The sequence below is a fragment of the Xiphophorus couchianus genome, chromosome 20 (assembly GCF_001444195.1).
Source record: "Xiphophorus couchianus chromosome 20, X_couchianus-1.0, whole genome shotgun sequence".
Taxonomy (NCBI): Eukaryota; Metazoa; Chordata; class Actinopteri; order Cyprinodontiformes; family Poeciliidae; genus Xiphophorus; species Xiphophorus couchianus.
This window is the reverse complement of record NC_040247.1, coordinates 28051704-28069536: the sequence shown is the minus strand read 5'-3', so window position 1 is coordinate 28069536 and position 17833 is coordinate 28051704. Positions and strand designations below refer to the sequence as shown.

Below are 17833 nucleotides of genomic sequence, written 5' to 3'. Positions count from 1 at the left end.
AAGGCATAAGAACTTCTGCTCTTGACACCACTTTGTTAAAAATGTAAATTGTGTTGCGACACCTCCAGGCGCTGCAACCATCTTCTGATGTCTATTTATTTCTTATTTTGTACTATTTATTTCTTTATCTTTGTATATTATGTATATACACATAACCTGCATCTTAACTCGAGTCGAGCAAATCTCAATCTCGTTGTAATCTGTTGATGACAATGACAAATAAATCTTATCTTATCTTATCTTATGTGTCCTTATGTACTGGGCACATCGTCACAGATACCCGATCTAGAATTTTTTCAGCATGGGGACCGATACAGATGTTAATATCTGATTGGTGCATTTCTAGCGGTGACCATTCTCTGTCTGAAACCGGTTACAACAAATTAAACTATCAATCTCTAGTCATATCAGATCAGTATTGAACTTTATGGCCTGGATGCCAAACGCAGAAAAGAAAGACTCCACACTACCCTGCACATACCTCCCCCACAGTTAAGACGTGGTGGTAGCATCATGATATAGGGATGGTTTTCTGAAGGTACAATGGGGCTCAACAGAGAAGATGGATGGAGGTAAATATGCGCATTTTGAAAAGACAAAAAAACCAAACTATAAGAGGTTGCAAAAGATTATAGACTGGTACAGAGGTTCAACGTTTAGCAGAATAATGACCATAAACTTACAACCAGAGCTGCAGTGGAATGACTTGGGATCGCCAAAGTGTGTCACTGCTTCTAATTCAAAGAAAGATTGACCCAAAGCAGTCCTTATAATCATTTTTCTATTTTTTTTTAGTCGAGTCCAAAATAATTTGCAAACTGGATGCCTCTTTTTTAATAAGGAAAACATGCAAAATCAATTTAAACTTCAGATCTGCAATGATTCAATCAGTCCTTTCCAAACAAACTACTGACTACTTTATTTGTTTAATTAAATGATTACAAGCTCAGTTGTTGCGCAGGTAAAAAAAAAACCCAAACTTAATTTAGTAAGTCTGCACAGTAAGTCTGACTGGCTTACAACAAAGCATATCCATATCCAATGGACCAAAGTCAAATTGAGAATTTGCTGTGACACACTAAAATTGCTGCTCAGACACTCCGCAGCCAGTCTGACTGAGATTCGTCCGTTTTAAAAGCAGAACTGTCTACCACATTCGTCTGAAGATGCACAAACCTGGTAGGAACACTCGCCCAAAAGACTCAAAACGCTTAACAGCAGCAACATGTGGTTCTACAAAAGCAATGACTCCAAAGGGCAGAGAACAAATGCGCACCACACATTTAGGATTTTATTACCAAAATCGTTTTCAGAAACAATGCTGACTTTTCTTTTTACTGCACAATTATGCACTACTTTGTGTTGGTCTATTTCATGAAATCGCAATAAAATCCACTGATGTTTGAGACTCGCTTTATAAAATGGAAAACTTCTCCACGGATATAAATACTTTTTAAAGCCTTTAAAACTGCATTTTTTGTTTTTCGCCCAAATGGTTTCTCTAGAAAGTTGCTTTTTTTTTTTTACTCTGATCAATGAAACAGCTTCCACCTTCTGCAGCGTTTTGACGACGGAGTGCAGCGGAAAAGCACTTGAGCAGCATTGAACTGATGGTCCTGCATTACTTCGACTTTGCAGAAGTTGTGGATATGTATTAGCTGCAAGACTGGGCACAGCTCAATAATCATTAATTAACTAACTACCTAATATTTACAACAACAAAGAAAAACAACAGGGCTGATCAATTTTACTTGTGAGATAACTGGTTCACTTTCAGAAACTGAGGTCTGTTAAAGCCAACAGGAAGCAGCGTAATGCCATCCGTTGGCGCCGGAGCTTACAGGGTAATCCTCGTGTTTGTTTTAGCCCCCAGCATGCCGACGGTAAACACATCATGGCTGACACTGGGAACGGATTTAATTGGCTTGTTTAAAGAGGGAAAAAAAAGATTTTAAAGGCACAAAGCTTTATGGAGGGTCATCGAGTTTGCTCTAGTCTAAACTGTCTTTTTGAAGGGGAAAAACTAGTTAGCCCTCTGCAGGGTCCAGGTGGGTTTTTTTCTTTAATATGAGAGGCCTGCGGGTCCCTGGCGACAGCGGACCTCTCCGTGAGTTTGCTCCGCTCCCTCGGCTTATTGGAAACACTGTTACCTCACCTGACGGTTTTAAAACCGAGGAAGCCTGTTCTCTCTCCCCTCAGCTTATTGGGACAGAAGACGTGATAAGCCTGAACAAAGTCCAGTTCCAAGATTCATCTGTCACTTTTTAAACACGTAATCTCATTAAAATGAGCGTAAACAGGCAAATTTTTATTGCGGTTCCTATGTTCGCTGAGGGTTTTTATGGGTGGTGGTTCTATGTAAATAATAAAAGGTGTTTTCCTGTCATAAAACAAAGCCTGCGCAGTTAAAGCAAAGCAATTAGGCTTCATGATTTACTTTGCCTGCTTTTAATAGGAAAGTGAGGGCTTCCCAGATGGAGGTCACGGTTCTTAACCTCATCCCTCAGCTACTGAGTTAATCAGTTTGGAACATGTGTTCAAAACAACCCTGAGTGGCACAAGCAACTTTCACAATGACAACTGTTGCCTTTTCTATCCAGAGCAATCAATCTTGACTGACTGAAAACTTGTGAACCGATAACCAAGATCCAGTATACGAGCTTAAAAACATAATAATAATAATAATAATAATAATAATAATAATAATAATAATAATAATGGGTTCAAAAACAGCCTTAGGGATCAGCTGGTCTGAGAGTCTCAGGATATGATAAAGTTTACATTTATGGTACGAGTACGACGCAAACTGGGCCAAATTGTTTGCTTGATGATTGGCTTGGGCTTCTGTGGTTCGTCTAATAAGCATACAGTACATCCAGCGCATAGAAACCGAAACGAGAATGTGCGACAAAGTCATCTACTTGGTTAACACAAGTCTAAATAGACTTGTGTCTATTTAAATAATGGTCTAAAAACGAAAGCAGTGAAACGTCACTTAAAATAATATGTCGGGTTTACTTCAGACTTGGGCCTATTATTAATCTTAATTAGTCGAATCGGGCTCAGACACAAAGCCAATAGCCTCAGGTCGGTTCGGGTCGACCTTTTATATTCTATTTTATTCTATTTGTAGGCCTGATCTAGACTCTATGCAACAACCTTGAGTGAAAAATACTTACGATACGTTATTAACACCTCATTTTAAAAACATTTAAAGAGTGATGAGGATCATTTAAAGACACACATCTTCCTCCCGCTATTGATATATTCTATCATGTTTACAATTGTATTATTCAAAAATATTTTAACATAAATTCCTTTTTTTTGTTTTGTTTTAATCCATAAACCTTAGCAGAAATGCAGAACTAACACCATCTGAATGAAATACTACCTTTCAAGTGCTAACTCACCCTTTTAGCTGTTCTGCTCTTTATAAAGTAACATATACATTTTGCTGATATTCGCAGCGTAACGAGCCCTGCCAGCCTGCAGATGGCCACTTAACGAACATGCTGCTCACAGCTCGCCAACTGTTGCTTTACCAGTGATGGGTGCCGCTCATTTGGCTTCCACACCATGCATTTCCACATCTTTCTCAACCTAAAATATTTCTAAATAGCTGAATTTATATTTTTTTGCAAAGAAATGAAAAATGTAGAAGCCCTCTTTCAGCAAGCTGACCAGCATTGTGCAGCAATTATCCTACAATGAGCTGAGCAGTAAAAGGTTATAATATTCCACGCAATAAGAACAAACTGTTAAATTAGATATCAATTCCATATTTTTTCGCTTGAATCTAAAGCAATATTTGTTTACTTGGCTACTAATTATTCAGTAATAAATTAACAGTAGCTCCTGTCCTACATTTTTCTTCTGTTTTTGTGTAAATGCCACCACATTTACAGTGCTATGCTCGTCTTCATGTTGTACTGCATTAAAGCTCCACCTCAGACCGCCTTTTTTCCCCCAAACAGCTCAAGCAAAGAGGAAAAAATAAACTAAACTTAACACCTCGCAGTTGCATCAGGGGAAGTGCAGCAAGCTTGCCAAGCTAAGGACAACACGGGCCTCTCAAAAAGCAATTAAGGCAGAGAGAGCCATTTTATTGAATGGAGAGCAGGGAGTATTCCTCTGAGAGAAGCAGCAGCAGTAGACTGTGAAATTCATATTGACTAGAGAGGCAAACACACACAGGTAAGCAGCAGAGTGGAGCTTTATTTCCCCCTTCTTTAGTCCACCACTATAGTCTGCTGCTTTCAGGTATATTCAGAATGATTTTGGGCATCAACCAAAATTGCAGCTCCTTTAATCAGATGGCTCAAAGATTAAAGAAAAAAAAGGGCAATAGAACCCATCTCTGTAAGATAAACACTGCATTAGGCAGAAATGATATCTGTTTTTTTTTTTTTTTTTGGTTTGTTTGAAATCTGCTGAGCTCTGGACATGTGCTCACTGAAGTGTTAAATCCCACTTGATTAAAGCAGGAAAACGCCTTTAACAATGAGCTGTGCCAGTCCACTTAATTAAGTCAACTTGCACTACACCAAGGGAGCTCTGGGAAACGGAGAGCAAAGCAAACAGGGCGCTCCTGCCTTTTCTCTGGATGCTAATCAAAGACTCGATCGGCGTCCTGGGGACAACACTCTGCACGACGGATCCCTGCAATATGCTCTCAGTAATGCCAAACCTCGCCCGCGCGTCACGGCGAACCCCCGGAGGATCCCTGGAGAACCTCCGGAGAACCCCCCAGCGATGTGTCTCTTCTAATCTGCTCCGCCGCTGAAATGCACAAACACCCACGCAGACACGTGAAATACACATTTGCCTCAGCCTGACGGAGGGAACACATAAAGGCCCAGCGGGTCGCCGCACGCTCCTTGCTGACTCGCCAACCTTGGCGGTGCAAGTACTGGTTTGTGCAAGGCTGCTGCACTTACAACAATAACAATAATCGTCACAAATATTCTCTAAGAGAGAATATTCACAATCTTAAGGAGTCATACACAATCGCCTTTGTGTCTACTTGGTCATTGTGTTTTTTAATTGTTTGTGGATTATAAGCCAGAGGAAGCATCTGGTGGTTATTACAGAGCCTGAGGTCTGGGTAGTAGGGGGACGGTGGTGACGATGGGGGCCTTACAGGAATCTAATGATTTGTTTGCGGTCTGCTCAGTGTTGCTCCAACGAGGCTGTACAAGCTATTCCCACGCAAAACCCATCACAACTTGGAGCCACAGACTCTGCAGTTAGGCAATGTGTATCGTCACTCATTCAAGCAGCAAACAGATGGAAACGCTTGAAAAACATTTGAAAATATTCACAATCCATTGAACTTTTTCACATTTTGTCACTTTTATGTATTTAATTGGGATTTTATTCAAGAGACACAAACTAAGCAGTGCATAGTTGTGCAGTGAAAGAAAAAGAATGCAAAATTTGTAGAAGATGGTTACTCTGGAAAAAAAAAGAAAAGAAGTTTGACATGCGTGCCTCTAAATAAAACCCAAATAAAAGTTGTTGGCTTCACAACGACGGAGAAAATTGTGGCAAAGTTTACAGCTGGCCTGGTAAAAACCAGCCTCTTGTTCCAAGCTTTGCTTCACCCAGAGCGCGTGAACCATCGGCTATTGAGAAATGATTGTTTGCTGCACTCTGTTGACGTATCAAACGATTGGATCAGATTTTTTCCAATTGCCAATGGTTGACCATGACATACAGTACAGACCAAAAGTTTGGACACACTTTCTAATTCAATGGGTTTTCTTTATTTTCATGCCTATTTATAAGGCAATAAATCCCACTTATTAACCTGACAGGGCAGGTTGACCTATGAAGTGAAAACCATTTCAGGTGACGACCTCTTGAAGCTCATCAAGAAAATGCAGAGTGTGTGCAAAGCAGTAATCACAGCAAAAGGTTGCTACTTTGAAGAAACTAGAATATAAGGGGTATTTTCAGTTGTTTTACACTTTTTTGTTTAGTGCATATTTCCACATGTGTTGTTCATAGTTTTGATGCCTTCAGTGTGAATCTAAAATGTCAATAGTCATGAAAAATAAAGGAAACTCATTGAATTAAAAGGTGTGTCCAAACTTTTGGTCTGTACTGTATGTAATGCGCAAACTTGATTGCGAAGGAAGCTACACTATAAAGCTTGCTGGAAATTGCGTGCACTGTAATCAGCCATCCCTCACTGAAAAGAAAGAAGTCCAGAGTCCTAAGTAGGACTGTGACATCTTGGCCAGCATTAACATGTCTTAAACATTCCTCTTGCTCCAACTTGATTCGCTCAACATTTGGAAGCGTGATCAACACGGACTGCGCGGCTTCTCTCCATTGCCAAACTACAACCTTAGGCAGACTACAAATCTAAAGGAACACAGAAACTCTTGTTCAAAAACTCCTTTTGTTCACTGATTGGCCAGGATAAAGTGTAACTTGAGAAATTCGAGATCAACGGGACAAATTCCATACATAGCACTGATGGGAGATGAGAAGGCAGTGTGTCAGAAGGCAATGGTCAGGATAGTTTAAAGCAAGTTTAGATTTAAAAAAAAACAACAATATCTCAAGCTTTGAAACACCTCACAGAACAGTTTCAATCCATCATGTGGACATGGAAAGTGTATGGTATAAATGCTAAGCCCAAAGGCACGGCTGTTTCTCTGCAGTGAAAGGCTGGGCAAGGAGAGCATTAATCACAGACAGAACAAGAATGACGGTAACCCTGGAGAAGCTGCAGAGATCCACAACTCAGGTGGGAAGGTCTGTCGAAGTACAACTATCATGTGAACCTTGGTGTGGCTACAAGACCATCGTGTTGAAAGAAAGCAAAAGAAGAAGGTAATAGAGAGAAATAGACAGAAATAGAGGCTTTTTTGCAGAAAAACAATGCACACAACCCCAACTTTGAAACCTGATGTGAGCAGAATCACGCTGTAGGGAAAACCTGTCAGAAGCTGAAAGATCACAAACCTTGCATTTACTTCCACTTCAAAAGCATTTATTGGTTTTTATTTTATGAGTGCATTAATTTGTGGTCGTAAGGTAGCAAGGTACAAGGCCTAAGGGGTATAAATACTTTTATAAGACATACCTGAAGCAAGCAAAGTTGAGGACAGAGAAAGAAGAAGATTGGATTCCTACCTTTGAAGGAGATAAAGACTCTGGGTGCGGCAACTACTTCATTACTGCTGATTTGATTCCCCGAAGTCAAGCTGGACAGCACCAGGAGGACGAGCACCGTCCACATGTCATCCGGCCTCATGGTGGACAAACCTCCAACGGCACGCTCTCTCTTTAAATCTGCAAAGACAAACACAAACATGTGAGAAGCGGAGATGCTGGCGCAACCAAGTGCTCCATAAAATCTCCCACAGAAAGTCTGGTTTTGTTTATCAATTTATGCGATGTGTCAAACCAGCGGCTCCCAGGGGCCCCATTGACTGTTGCTTTGGGCGGCAGAAAGAGAGCGAGAGAGCTGAGGTGCAGGAATGACGCCCAGATTTTCTTGGAGGCACCATAAAAACTGATGAGCCCTGACAAAGGGGAGCCAAGCTTTTAGCGATGTGCTTGCACTTCCATTTGGGAAAAATTATGTTTGTTTCCCAGAGTGTGACAAACCAGTGGAGAGAGAGCGCGCCGACTCTCCTGGGAGAAGCCTTCTCCTCCCCGCTCCGTCCAGAACGCATTCCTGCCTCATGACAGCACACGTGCGCTGCCGCTCCTGCCCTGTGATTACAGGTTTACCTAATGCCAGGTTACAACTGAGATTACTAGAAAGATAGAATTTTTGTTCTAAAATGTTCTGATTGGTGCAATCAAGACAATAAATATTACTTGTTGCAGAAAGAACTGGATAGCTGGGTTATAAATGATGAAAGAACTGACCGGCGCGCCTCAATAGTCTTGAAAACAACTCAGAAGGGAGCATCAATTAATCTTCAGGGAATGACTAATGGACACGAGGGATGATTGCTGATTCATAACTCATAGATCAACAAAAAGACTCCATTCCTGTCCTTGATTAAACTTCTTGGGGTTAGGGCTAATTGGGTTCATCCAGTCTCCAGTGTTTGGAGCCACTTTCATAGACCCTGGCAGATCTGCGTGGGCCTCAGAGACGTGGGTCGATTTATGAGCATGCTGCAGCTGTTTAAACCTCAACTGTTTACCGACAATTTGTTAACCGTCCAGCTGTTTATTCGGAGACAGAGGCCAAGTCCTTATTCACACAAGCACACAACATCAAACAGGGCGCTGCACCCCAAAACGACACCGTGGACTGTGTAAAGGACACACACACTTGCATTTTAGTAGAGATGCACCAGAGATTGGTATCGACCAATTTTGTTTCAGTATTGACTCCGATGGGCAGGGCAAACACTGAAAATTAGGATTTCTGTTTTGCTTGTTAAATGCATCAAAAGTAAGAACTCACACAATTTCCAGTTTCTAAACGCGTCTGCAACCATAGTTTTTATACACTTTTTTTATATGAATAGGAAAAATATATAATATTTACAGGAAAGACAACATCTGCTCTGTAGAGCAGTTCTCTAAGACTATCGCCTCTAACTCTGAGTCTATTTATCATAGTGCTAAGAAAAAAACAATGAAATCAGCAGGTCAGACCTAAAGGTAATCAGAAATCGGTATCAGCCGGTAAAAGGCTGATTGGTGCACTTGTACATCATACCACAAAACCAAACATATCTTCTCCCTCAGAAAGTACCATGCATTCAGAAAATATACCATCAAATTTACAAAGCACATTAAAAACCACATTTGTCATGTCAATGTTTCATATCGTTTCATTTTGCCTGTTTAAGTTATTTTGAGACAAATAACATGTTGGTTGGTTAATGCTCGGTGGGTAGAGTTGCTTCCAATTTTAGAGACAATTCACAGCACTTCACTTGCAACTAAAATAGGAAAAACACAGAGAAAACCAGGCGGGATGTTTCAGTGTTCCTGAGAAATAAGAGCTGTAGACTGAAATCAGAGTGTGACAGACTGGCAGCCTTGGCCACACATGGGAGGCAGAACTGTAAACAGTCTGGTGTGGTATTCGAGCGCACAATAGACTGCAGAGCGATTCAACAAATACTCTCAAATTATCTTGTGGGAATCCATTCAGAAATTGATCAGAATCCATACTCTTATTTATTTAATGGAATGAGATTATGACATATTGGAAAACATAAAACAAATATATTTTTTAATCAAGTCGGTGTTTTATACGCATTTATTGATTTTTAATTCATATTATATATAATCCATACCAAAAGAGAATAATTACAACAATAAGTGAATAGAAGTAAAATCAGTCTTACCTCACAGCTTTCTTGTAATACAAGTTCAGATCCAACCCTGCAAGCCACTGAAAAAGCCAATCCCAACAGATCGATCACACACACACACTCTCTCTCTTTCTCTAAGCTGAAATCAATAATAATAGAAAATCCCTGCGCGGCTCTTCAGCGGCCCGTGTTGCGTTCAGGGGTGCGGTGGCGGGGCCGTCTGTGTACCTGCGCAGAGCGCGCGCGCGTTGGCCCCGGAGTTGTCCGCGAGCAGTCAGGGAGAGAGAACATAAAATGTTTCTCTAATTCATCATTGTCCGAGAGCGCGAGGCGAATACATGCTCTCCTCGCACGAGCGCAGCCAACATCTCGTGGGAAAAGTGGAAAAGAGGAAAGCGAGCAGAAAAGGTAAAAGGAAAAAAAAGTCCCCGCGGTGAGAGATAAGGTCCGACAGCGCGCTGTGCGTGGCGCGCTGGAAAGTTGGAAGCTCCTGTGTGACTGTGGGGGAGAGGCAGGGCGCTAGCAGGTGGATGCGGAGGCCCATTTGCCTGTGAACACACCCACGGGGCGGGCTGGAGCGTACCGAGCCGCCCCTCGGTCTCGGTCTGCCGGGGAGCTACACGATTCACCGCCGCAGGCTTTAGAGCAGCGCGTGCGAGCCGAGAGCAGCAGAGAAGAAGTCAAAGTCATCTTCACCTGAGGGATCCAATCATGTTGAGCCTCGCGTGTATCTCACATCGATGAAGGCTAAATGAATGAATACTGGCTCAATGATTCTCGCTTTGTTACCTTTAAATAGAAGTGCTTTACTTTCAGAGTATTTACAATAAAATGTCCCAATTTTATTTTTAAACGCTTTTGAAGAATGGACTTCTTCACTATTTTAGTTATAAAAATATGAATTGTTTTAATTTAGTAGAACATTACTTTTAGGTACATTCGGTGCTTGGCTAGCATAAAATATGAACATGTTAAATGCTGTAGTATCAAGTGCATTTAAGCAAAACAATACTTTTTGCTGCCCTGTTAAACTACTACCACATTAACTAGTCAGGTTATCTGCTCCACTAGTCAGCAGATACTGATCATTAGAAATAGGTTGAAAACCGTAATTTCTTAAAAGGCAAATATCACATTTTGACCAACTAGTATTGAACATATGAAACACAAATAATGATCAGCCTCTCCATCGTTAATCTTAATAAAAGTGATTGAAACTAAACACGCAACAGGAAGCGAGTACCATATTTGCAAGATGGCTGATGATTGGGAATTGCAGTTTCGGATGCAAACTCCATGGAAAAAGAGTCTCTGTTGAAAACACGTTTTGCCTGAAGTTTAAGTATTGAAGTCTTGGATTTAACAGGAAAAAATGCCACCCTGGAGGAAGACATTTTTTGTTGATAAGAGAAATGTAACTTACTTAACTGTCTGTCGTACCCTGAAGTTGTTTTCTGTTGCTATTTTACTAGTGCAGTCAATGTTAAAATAATTTTAAAAAAATGTTAAAACCCACATGGGATGAAATGCAATGTCAGTCTTTTAGCTGGAGAGTTCTTTACCATGTGAGGTGCACATCTGGGAACTCTAAAGAAATAAAGTCTTCATACATCCCAGTAATAAACATATTAGATTTACTTTGTTTATGTTTAAGTGCATTTAGTTGAGTTTGGTTGCAGCTGTTTGTGAGCATAAAGTTTATTGGGTAAGAAAACGTGTTTTTATAATGGTGGTTATTTAATGTCTAGATTGAATTATCCTGGTTATTGCCTTCCTACGGAATTCAACTCGATTCTCATTTCCCTTCAGTGCCCTGTCTGGGCTTTCTCCCATTGAACTGGATTTTTCTAGTAGAAATTCAACGGTGCCAATCAACAAACAGAAAGAGAAGTTGTGAACGGCAATGTTGATTTTCTGCGCTGTTTTAGAATCGTAGTCTGCTTGTAGTTTGGCAGTGGCAGCAGAGGAAGCGAACAAAGCATGTTGGCCACGCTTCCAAATATTGAATCAACATTAACAGCCATCTTGTTTGGCTTGGCACTCATCTCTTTGCAGTGGAGGATGGTTGTTTACAGCGTAGGCGATTTCCGGGAAGCTTCATAACATCGAACTAGTGCATTAGCGACTGGGTGAAATTTAAAACTTCGGAGTCCACGTCTCCAGCAAGCAATTGTTTTTCAATAGCCGAGTGTCCAGACCCTCCGGACGAAGCAAAGTGTAGAACCAGGGTCTGGCTGTTACCAGGCTAGCTTTAAACTCCACCACAACCTTCTCTGTTACTAGGTTTTATTTAGAGGCGTCAGAGCAGAGAGAACACAGACGCACACCAAACTTTTTCGTACAGTGACTACCTTCAACAAATTTTGTGTTCTTTTTCTTTCACTTCACAACTATGCACTATGCTGATGAGAATAAAAACACCGACATGTTACAGTAGTTATTGGATTCATTAATTTTCTGTTAGTTCTCCTTCCTTCCTCTGCTATCGTCTTTGACACGAGAGCCGTTTACTTTAAATCACTCGCCTGTATTTTCACCGTCTATTTCCGTGACAACCAATGCATTACCATCTGCCACCCACACTCAAGGTGAGGATTGAACATATTCTTACAAGAACAGGCCTAACTGGTGCTGACATGAGTCCCCCCTCCCCAACCCCACCAAGTGAGTGGCAGTGCATTAATTAGACTTTCAAAAAGGTGTGTATTAAAAAAGATAAAAAGAACTTCCATTAACCTAAGAGTTTCATGCATAACAAGGTCTGCGCAGCATTACATCGACTTCTCTTTCTATTGAATGTTTGACTTGTCAGGTTTAGTTTAATGACTTGGAGTGCAGACAATGCAACAATTGCTAGGTCAGAGTTATCACAAATTAAAACTCTTATCTTATTTGTACCCCGGTGATTTGGGAAAAATGGAGCAGAAACATCATTCGTTCGATGGCACGCAGGAAATGACATGAAAATTCCTAATTTGTTCAGCTATTCAAACACTGATTGGATGCTTGAGAGTCAGAGTTGGGGCCCAGGCAGAATTTCTAAAGCTCATTGAGAAAATTAAACATTTCCCCTCAATTTTAATCATTTTCCATTCAATTTCCCTTTGCACCTACATTATCTGCCTTTCATTCATTCTGGAGTCTTGGTGGCGAAACACCATTAAGCCCGTCAGGGAGAAGTGGAGGGAAAGTTCGTGATGTGTTTGGCTGTCGGCTCAATGAGGTCAAAAGGAGCTGCCAGGTTTCGCTTTTCCTCCAAACGCATACAGCACTCTGCAGCCTGATTCAGCACAAAGGGACTTGGCAGAGGTCGAATAGCTTCAACTTGATTTCAAGCGGTCATCTTTCTATTCAATGAAGATACAGCAGATTCTCAGTGTCGCTTTGGAGATCTTTTCCTTTAAAACGTTTTTGTCTTGCTTAAATCTTTCAGGTTGTAAAATAATGTTTTAAAGGGGCAGAAATATGTGTTTTACAGGCACATGGTTCCATTTCATTGAATACTCCGGTAACTATGTCATCTTCAGTTGTTATAAAAATGCTATTTAAGTATGACTTAAAAGAAATTAGACTTTGTTGGAATTGGAAAATCAAGGTATTTTAGAATGCTTATTCTCACTTTTATTCAATAATTACTACATTTGTCTACCATAAATGCTGCTTCATATCTTCTGATTTTATTTGGCCAGGAGTTCTTCGGCGGGTTTTTTCTCGGAGCAGTGTCCGCCGGGTCATTCAGTCCATTTTACCTTGCTGCTCTAGCTTGAGGAGCATAGCAGCTTGATTAATCTGCCAATCAGAAAAATGAGCACGGCAAATAAAATTTCAATACATTATTTGAGATTACTTTTCATAATACTGATTAAGAAACAGATTTTATGATACAAAAAAATATATACGATTAAAAATTCATGGTTATAACTTTTAATTTCATTTATACTTTTTTATTTTTATTTTCCAGCTTTAAGACTCCCTGAGCGCCCCCTGTTGGCCTCCACTTTGAACACTGATTTAGCCTACTTCATGTTGCCAGACAGGCACTTCTTAATTCTACCGGGCAGATACTAACCACGCTGCTGACATTGAACTCACCTCCCCAAAAACATAGTAATTATAATCAATTTATGATTTAACAAGGCCATTTTGCTTCAGATAATTTTTTCTTCTAAATAAGGTCATTTGAAAATCATATGTTAAATTGAATGAAGTTATATTTGATGTTAAAATTTGTGTGATAATCTAAACATAAAACAAAATCTGTGAGGGGGTGTATAGCTTTTCACAGCTTTGTACTTTCTCCTGCCCAGTTTTTAGTAAAATAACTAAATATTTTGCTATCAGCCAAGAGCGCATTTCTATTTAAACACTCTTCTGCTTGATGGGAATCTAAAGACATGTTATATTAGAGGTGGATCTCTTGGTCTTTTAGTGAGCCGGAACCATTATCTCTGATAAAATCTTGCAAGTGCATGATACCACACTGTCACCGACATCTATCCAAGTGGTGTATGAACTTGTAACATTCTGCAAAACGAGCCTGCATTCCAGCTGAAGTGTGAACTTTGCTATCTTCTGGCTCTGCCTGCAGGGCGTGAATGAATGCCAGGTGTTGAACTGCATTTGGGATTCTTATACAGTTCAAGAGATCACCTGCAAATACAATCCCAGTTTCAGTTACAGAGAGACGCGCCAAACTCCGTGCTTCATGGCTGTTGCGTTGCGCTGAACCGTGAAACGTAGCCGAGATTCTTTCTCGGTTCAAGACGAAGTGATGAACTTGCACCCCGTTACGCTTATTTCACAAGTCTTTATCTGCTTTTCTCACCTCTTTTTAGACCCCATCAAGCGCACGGCTGTGTTGCCGCACACAAGAAGTGTTCAGATGTTACACGCTTTAGATTTTTGCCATCACATTGAATTTCAGTGAAGTGACTGAAATCTTGTTTAACAAGATAAAAAAAACATACTTTGAGGAAAGGATGACTCGGGTTTAAAATGCTTAACTATTGAGATGTAATACTGTCATTTCTGGCATCTAAAGAACACAATACATAAATAGTATTGTGAAATAGTGATAACAGCTTTTATGTGCTTTTTGAAAACAATTCTTAATTTTTTGACCCGTCAACGTTTCTCTTTGGTTCATTTACAGAGGAAATGCTGTCAAATAAGCATTCGGGACAGTATCTTGTATTTGGCAACAAACAATCTGTTTTAGGTGGCAAACACTGAAGTTAGCATCTGATTTGACGCTTCCAACTCTATGGTTAAAAAGCTGAAACACCTCTCTAACAGGCACTTCAGATGCTACAAATCATACGTCAACTTTGGCTCGAAAGAAACAACTGAATTCTTTCTTGCGAACATCATTTAGCAAAGATGAAATGTTAGCATTCACCTAAAGACACTGCAATATATAATTAGGAAACTGAATAGAAAACATAAAAATAAATTCCTTTAAACATTTACATGAAAATTTACAATTCAGTCTACAGTCTGCTTCAGTGGGATCTGAATTCTGAATACAAGATTATTCCAAATCTATTTCTAACAATATAAATATAGAATAAATAGTAGTTTTATACTAACCTGTTATTTTTACCACTTTTAGAGGGTCATAAACTTTAGCTAATTCGCATTGTGATGCTGTCAGATCTGTTTGGAAACAGATACAAAAACCCAGAAATATTTTTAAAAACAAGTTAAACTATATTTAGATCCCTTATTGCCCTCTAATATTTCATATGTACATTCTCATTAGATAAAATCAGTAAAAATATTCTGACTAACATTTTTTTGCAAAACAAAAAAAACAAAAAAAAAATACATATATATATATATATATATAATCTGTTGGCTATAAAGTTCTTTGTTTCACCTCATCTCACTGCCAGGAATAACTCTGATCCCGGAAAGGTTTAATTCTGCCGCTTCCAAACATGCCGATAAACAAAATCAAATGCTTGTGGGCACAAACGCACACAAGTCCTTTAAACAAAGCTGCGACCGCTTCGCTTTTCCAATAAAGATTTAGCTGAATTTTGAATTGAGCAGGCAGGTGCTCACCTTGTGTCGCAGACAGATAGGAGCAAAGCTTTGCTCCCAGCACTCTCTCCGTCAATGGTGTTCTCAAAGCTATTAGCATTTAAATGAGAAAAGAAAAGTGTCCCATCTAGATTGCAAAGAAAAAGAAAAAGTCTTTACGAGTGGAGAACTTGTTCAACACTTCTCGTCTGTTCAGAACAAACTTTCTTCTCGTCCTGATTGAGTGCAGTCAGTTCAACAAGCGCATTACAGGGCCTTACATGAGTGTGTGCCCCCTTCAATTTCCCCCCCCCCCCGCATGTTCTCACTTCACAATCACAAACATAAAGTATTAGACCAAGTCTAAATGTGAACAGGTAGGAAAATGATGGAGGATCCTTTTATAAATAAACTCTGGAAAGGGTGGCAGGTATCTATAATTAGCTATTTTGTATTTTTATCTCTCCATCAACCCTGACAAGCTCTCCTGTCCCTGGATAAGAAGAGCATCCCCACAGCATGATAACACCAGCACACGTCTCAGCTCAGGAAAGGAGTGTTCAGTGCAACATTAAGGTGACCCATTATGGTTTCTTGTACATAAAAGTATAGGTCTATACAAAACAAGTTCGTTATATTGTATACAAAATCATTCTTTGATAATGGGATTTTAGTCTGGTCAGTTGTGCCTATTTTGAGCTGTTTTAGAGAGAGGATTTAAAGTCTTCTCACTTTAAATCCAAATAAGCTGCTGCTGGCCATGACCCAACAACTCAAAGTTTGCACTGGTTGAGTTAAGTCATGAAAATGGCTGCAAAATGACGCACAGCTACCCAACCGTACATCTCTGAAGAGCAGAAGTGGAGTCTCCTCCACAAACAACGAGAATGCAGAAAGTGGTTTCTGAATGGTAAGTCAAAAACAAAGTAGTGTATAACCATTTACCATTATACAGTGACCAAACACGCAAGGTCTTAGCTTGCGTCAGGTTATGGCGTTAGGGTTGCCAGGTTACGGCGCAGTGCCTGTCAAATGTGACTAAATCAGAACCTTTTTGTAATGGCTCATTTTCTAGACACCAAACAACATTAACTTATTGACCAAAAAATGGCTGGGTGGTTCTTTTAAGCACTGAGGATGCCTTTAGAGGCAGTAGAAATCCAAATGAAAGTACAAAAAATGTCAACTCTGCATAATGAGTCCACTTTGGTTTCAGAAAAAAAATCCATGTTTTATTTGCATTATGTGTCTCTATATAGCTATACATAACACACTTTTACAGTATACATGTATATAAAACTATATCTTTATTAATATAACCAGGATTTTGGAGAAAATGTATTTCTCATCCATTTTGCAGTTGCTGCAATATGATCTTTGCTCTGGCGTCCGGCAAAAGCAGACCTGACATGTTGAGGTGCTGCGGTGACGGTTTAAACGCTCTCATTGACGATAATGGCTGCAAATTTACTGCAGGGTCCATTTCGTGACGGAGTGGAGCGGAGACGCAAGCGGTCCAAATTGAGAGTAAGCATGCATGTGGCAACAATTGAAAAGAAAGACTCAATCGTCTTCTTTAAAGGTTTTCTGGCCTTTGTGAACTTTATTTGTAGTAGATTAGAAAGGAAATAAGGTGAGAGGGAATGGGGAGGTGATTTCAGATGCTAGATAAAACTTTACAGGGCGTAATAAAAGGGTGAAGAAATAATATTTGACAGACGACTCGCTGTGGCGACCCCTAAAGGGAAAAAGCCGAAAGGAAAAGAGGAAGAAATAATAGGACATTAAGAATAAAGCACCAACTATATACATATATGAATACTTTTCACATTGAATGCCTTCTCGAAGCAATCGAGCGCTTGGACCACCTTTCTTTGCCCCCACCTGCGTTTGGGGCCCTTGAGCAAAAGTTTCCTCTGTTGTTTTTGGCCAAACGTGGAGCTCCATAAATTTCTTAGTCTCTAAAGGCCCAACGATACTTAACTGCCAGTATCGACCCAGTTGCCTGAAGGAACCACTACCCACAGCAGAGAAACCGCTTTGATTTTCTGCCACTTTTCACACGTCGTGTGGCCAAAGGAACGACGGCCTTCCATAAGTCTCGACTGAGCCGCGAAAAGAAACGAACGCAACGTGAGCCTGTGTGCTAAACAGCATCTTACGCTCGTGCCGCGTTAACAGGCGAGTACGTTTTCCAGCCACTGCTCTACATCAGTGTTGACTTAATGTGAAAGGCAAATAGTCTGTAACTGAATAAAATCCCAGCCCAGACATAAGTCCAGAAGGAAAAGAAAAGAAACTGGTCCGCTTTCAGATTTTCAATACACCTCTGTTCTCCAACGAAGGCGGCCTGGAGTTTTTTCAGCTGTCACCGTAAACCTGAGCAAGAGGATCTTGACAAATAATCAGTCTAACAAAGTCTGAATGGTGATTTTATTCAGCAGAGGAACGAGTCGATCTGATTATATACATACGAAACACCAGCGGCCAAATCCTTGAAGTGGGTC

General features: G+C 40.2%; 1 protein-coding gene across 5 annotated transcripts in view; it reads right to left on the bottom strand.

Moving 5' to 3' along the window:
• Window positions 1–9820, bottom strand: part of LOC114135660 (semaphorin-3F-like) — a 77419-nt gene extending 67599 nt beyond the window's left edge. For all 5 annotated transcript variants that reach the window (XM_028003132.1, XM_028003133.1, XM_028003134.1 and 2 more), the window contains exons 1-2: window positions 9336–9820; window positions 7147–7305 (exon numbers count right to left, since the gene is read on the bottom strand). In XM_028003132.1, the coding sequence (XP_027858933.1) occupies window positions 7147–7267 (121 nt within the window). In that variant the 5' untranslated portion in view covers window positions 7268–7305; window positions 9336–9820. The remainder of the gene's footprint in view (window positions 1–7146; window positions 7306–9335) is intronic.
• Between the last annotated feature and the right edge of the window lie 8013 nt (window positions 9821–17833).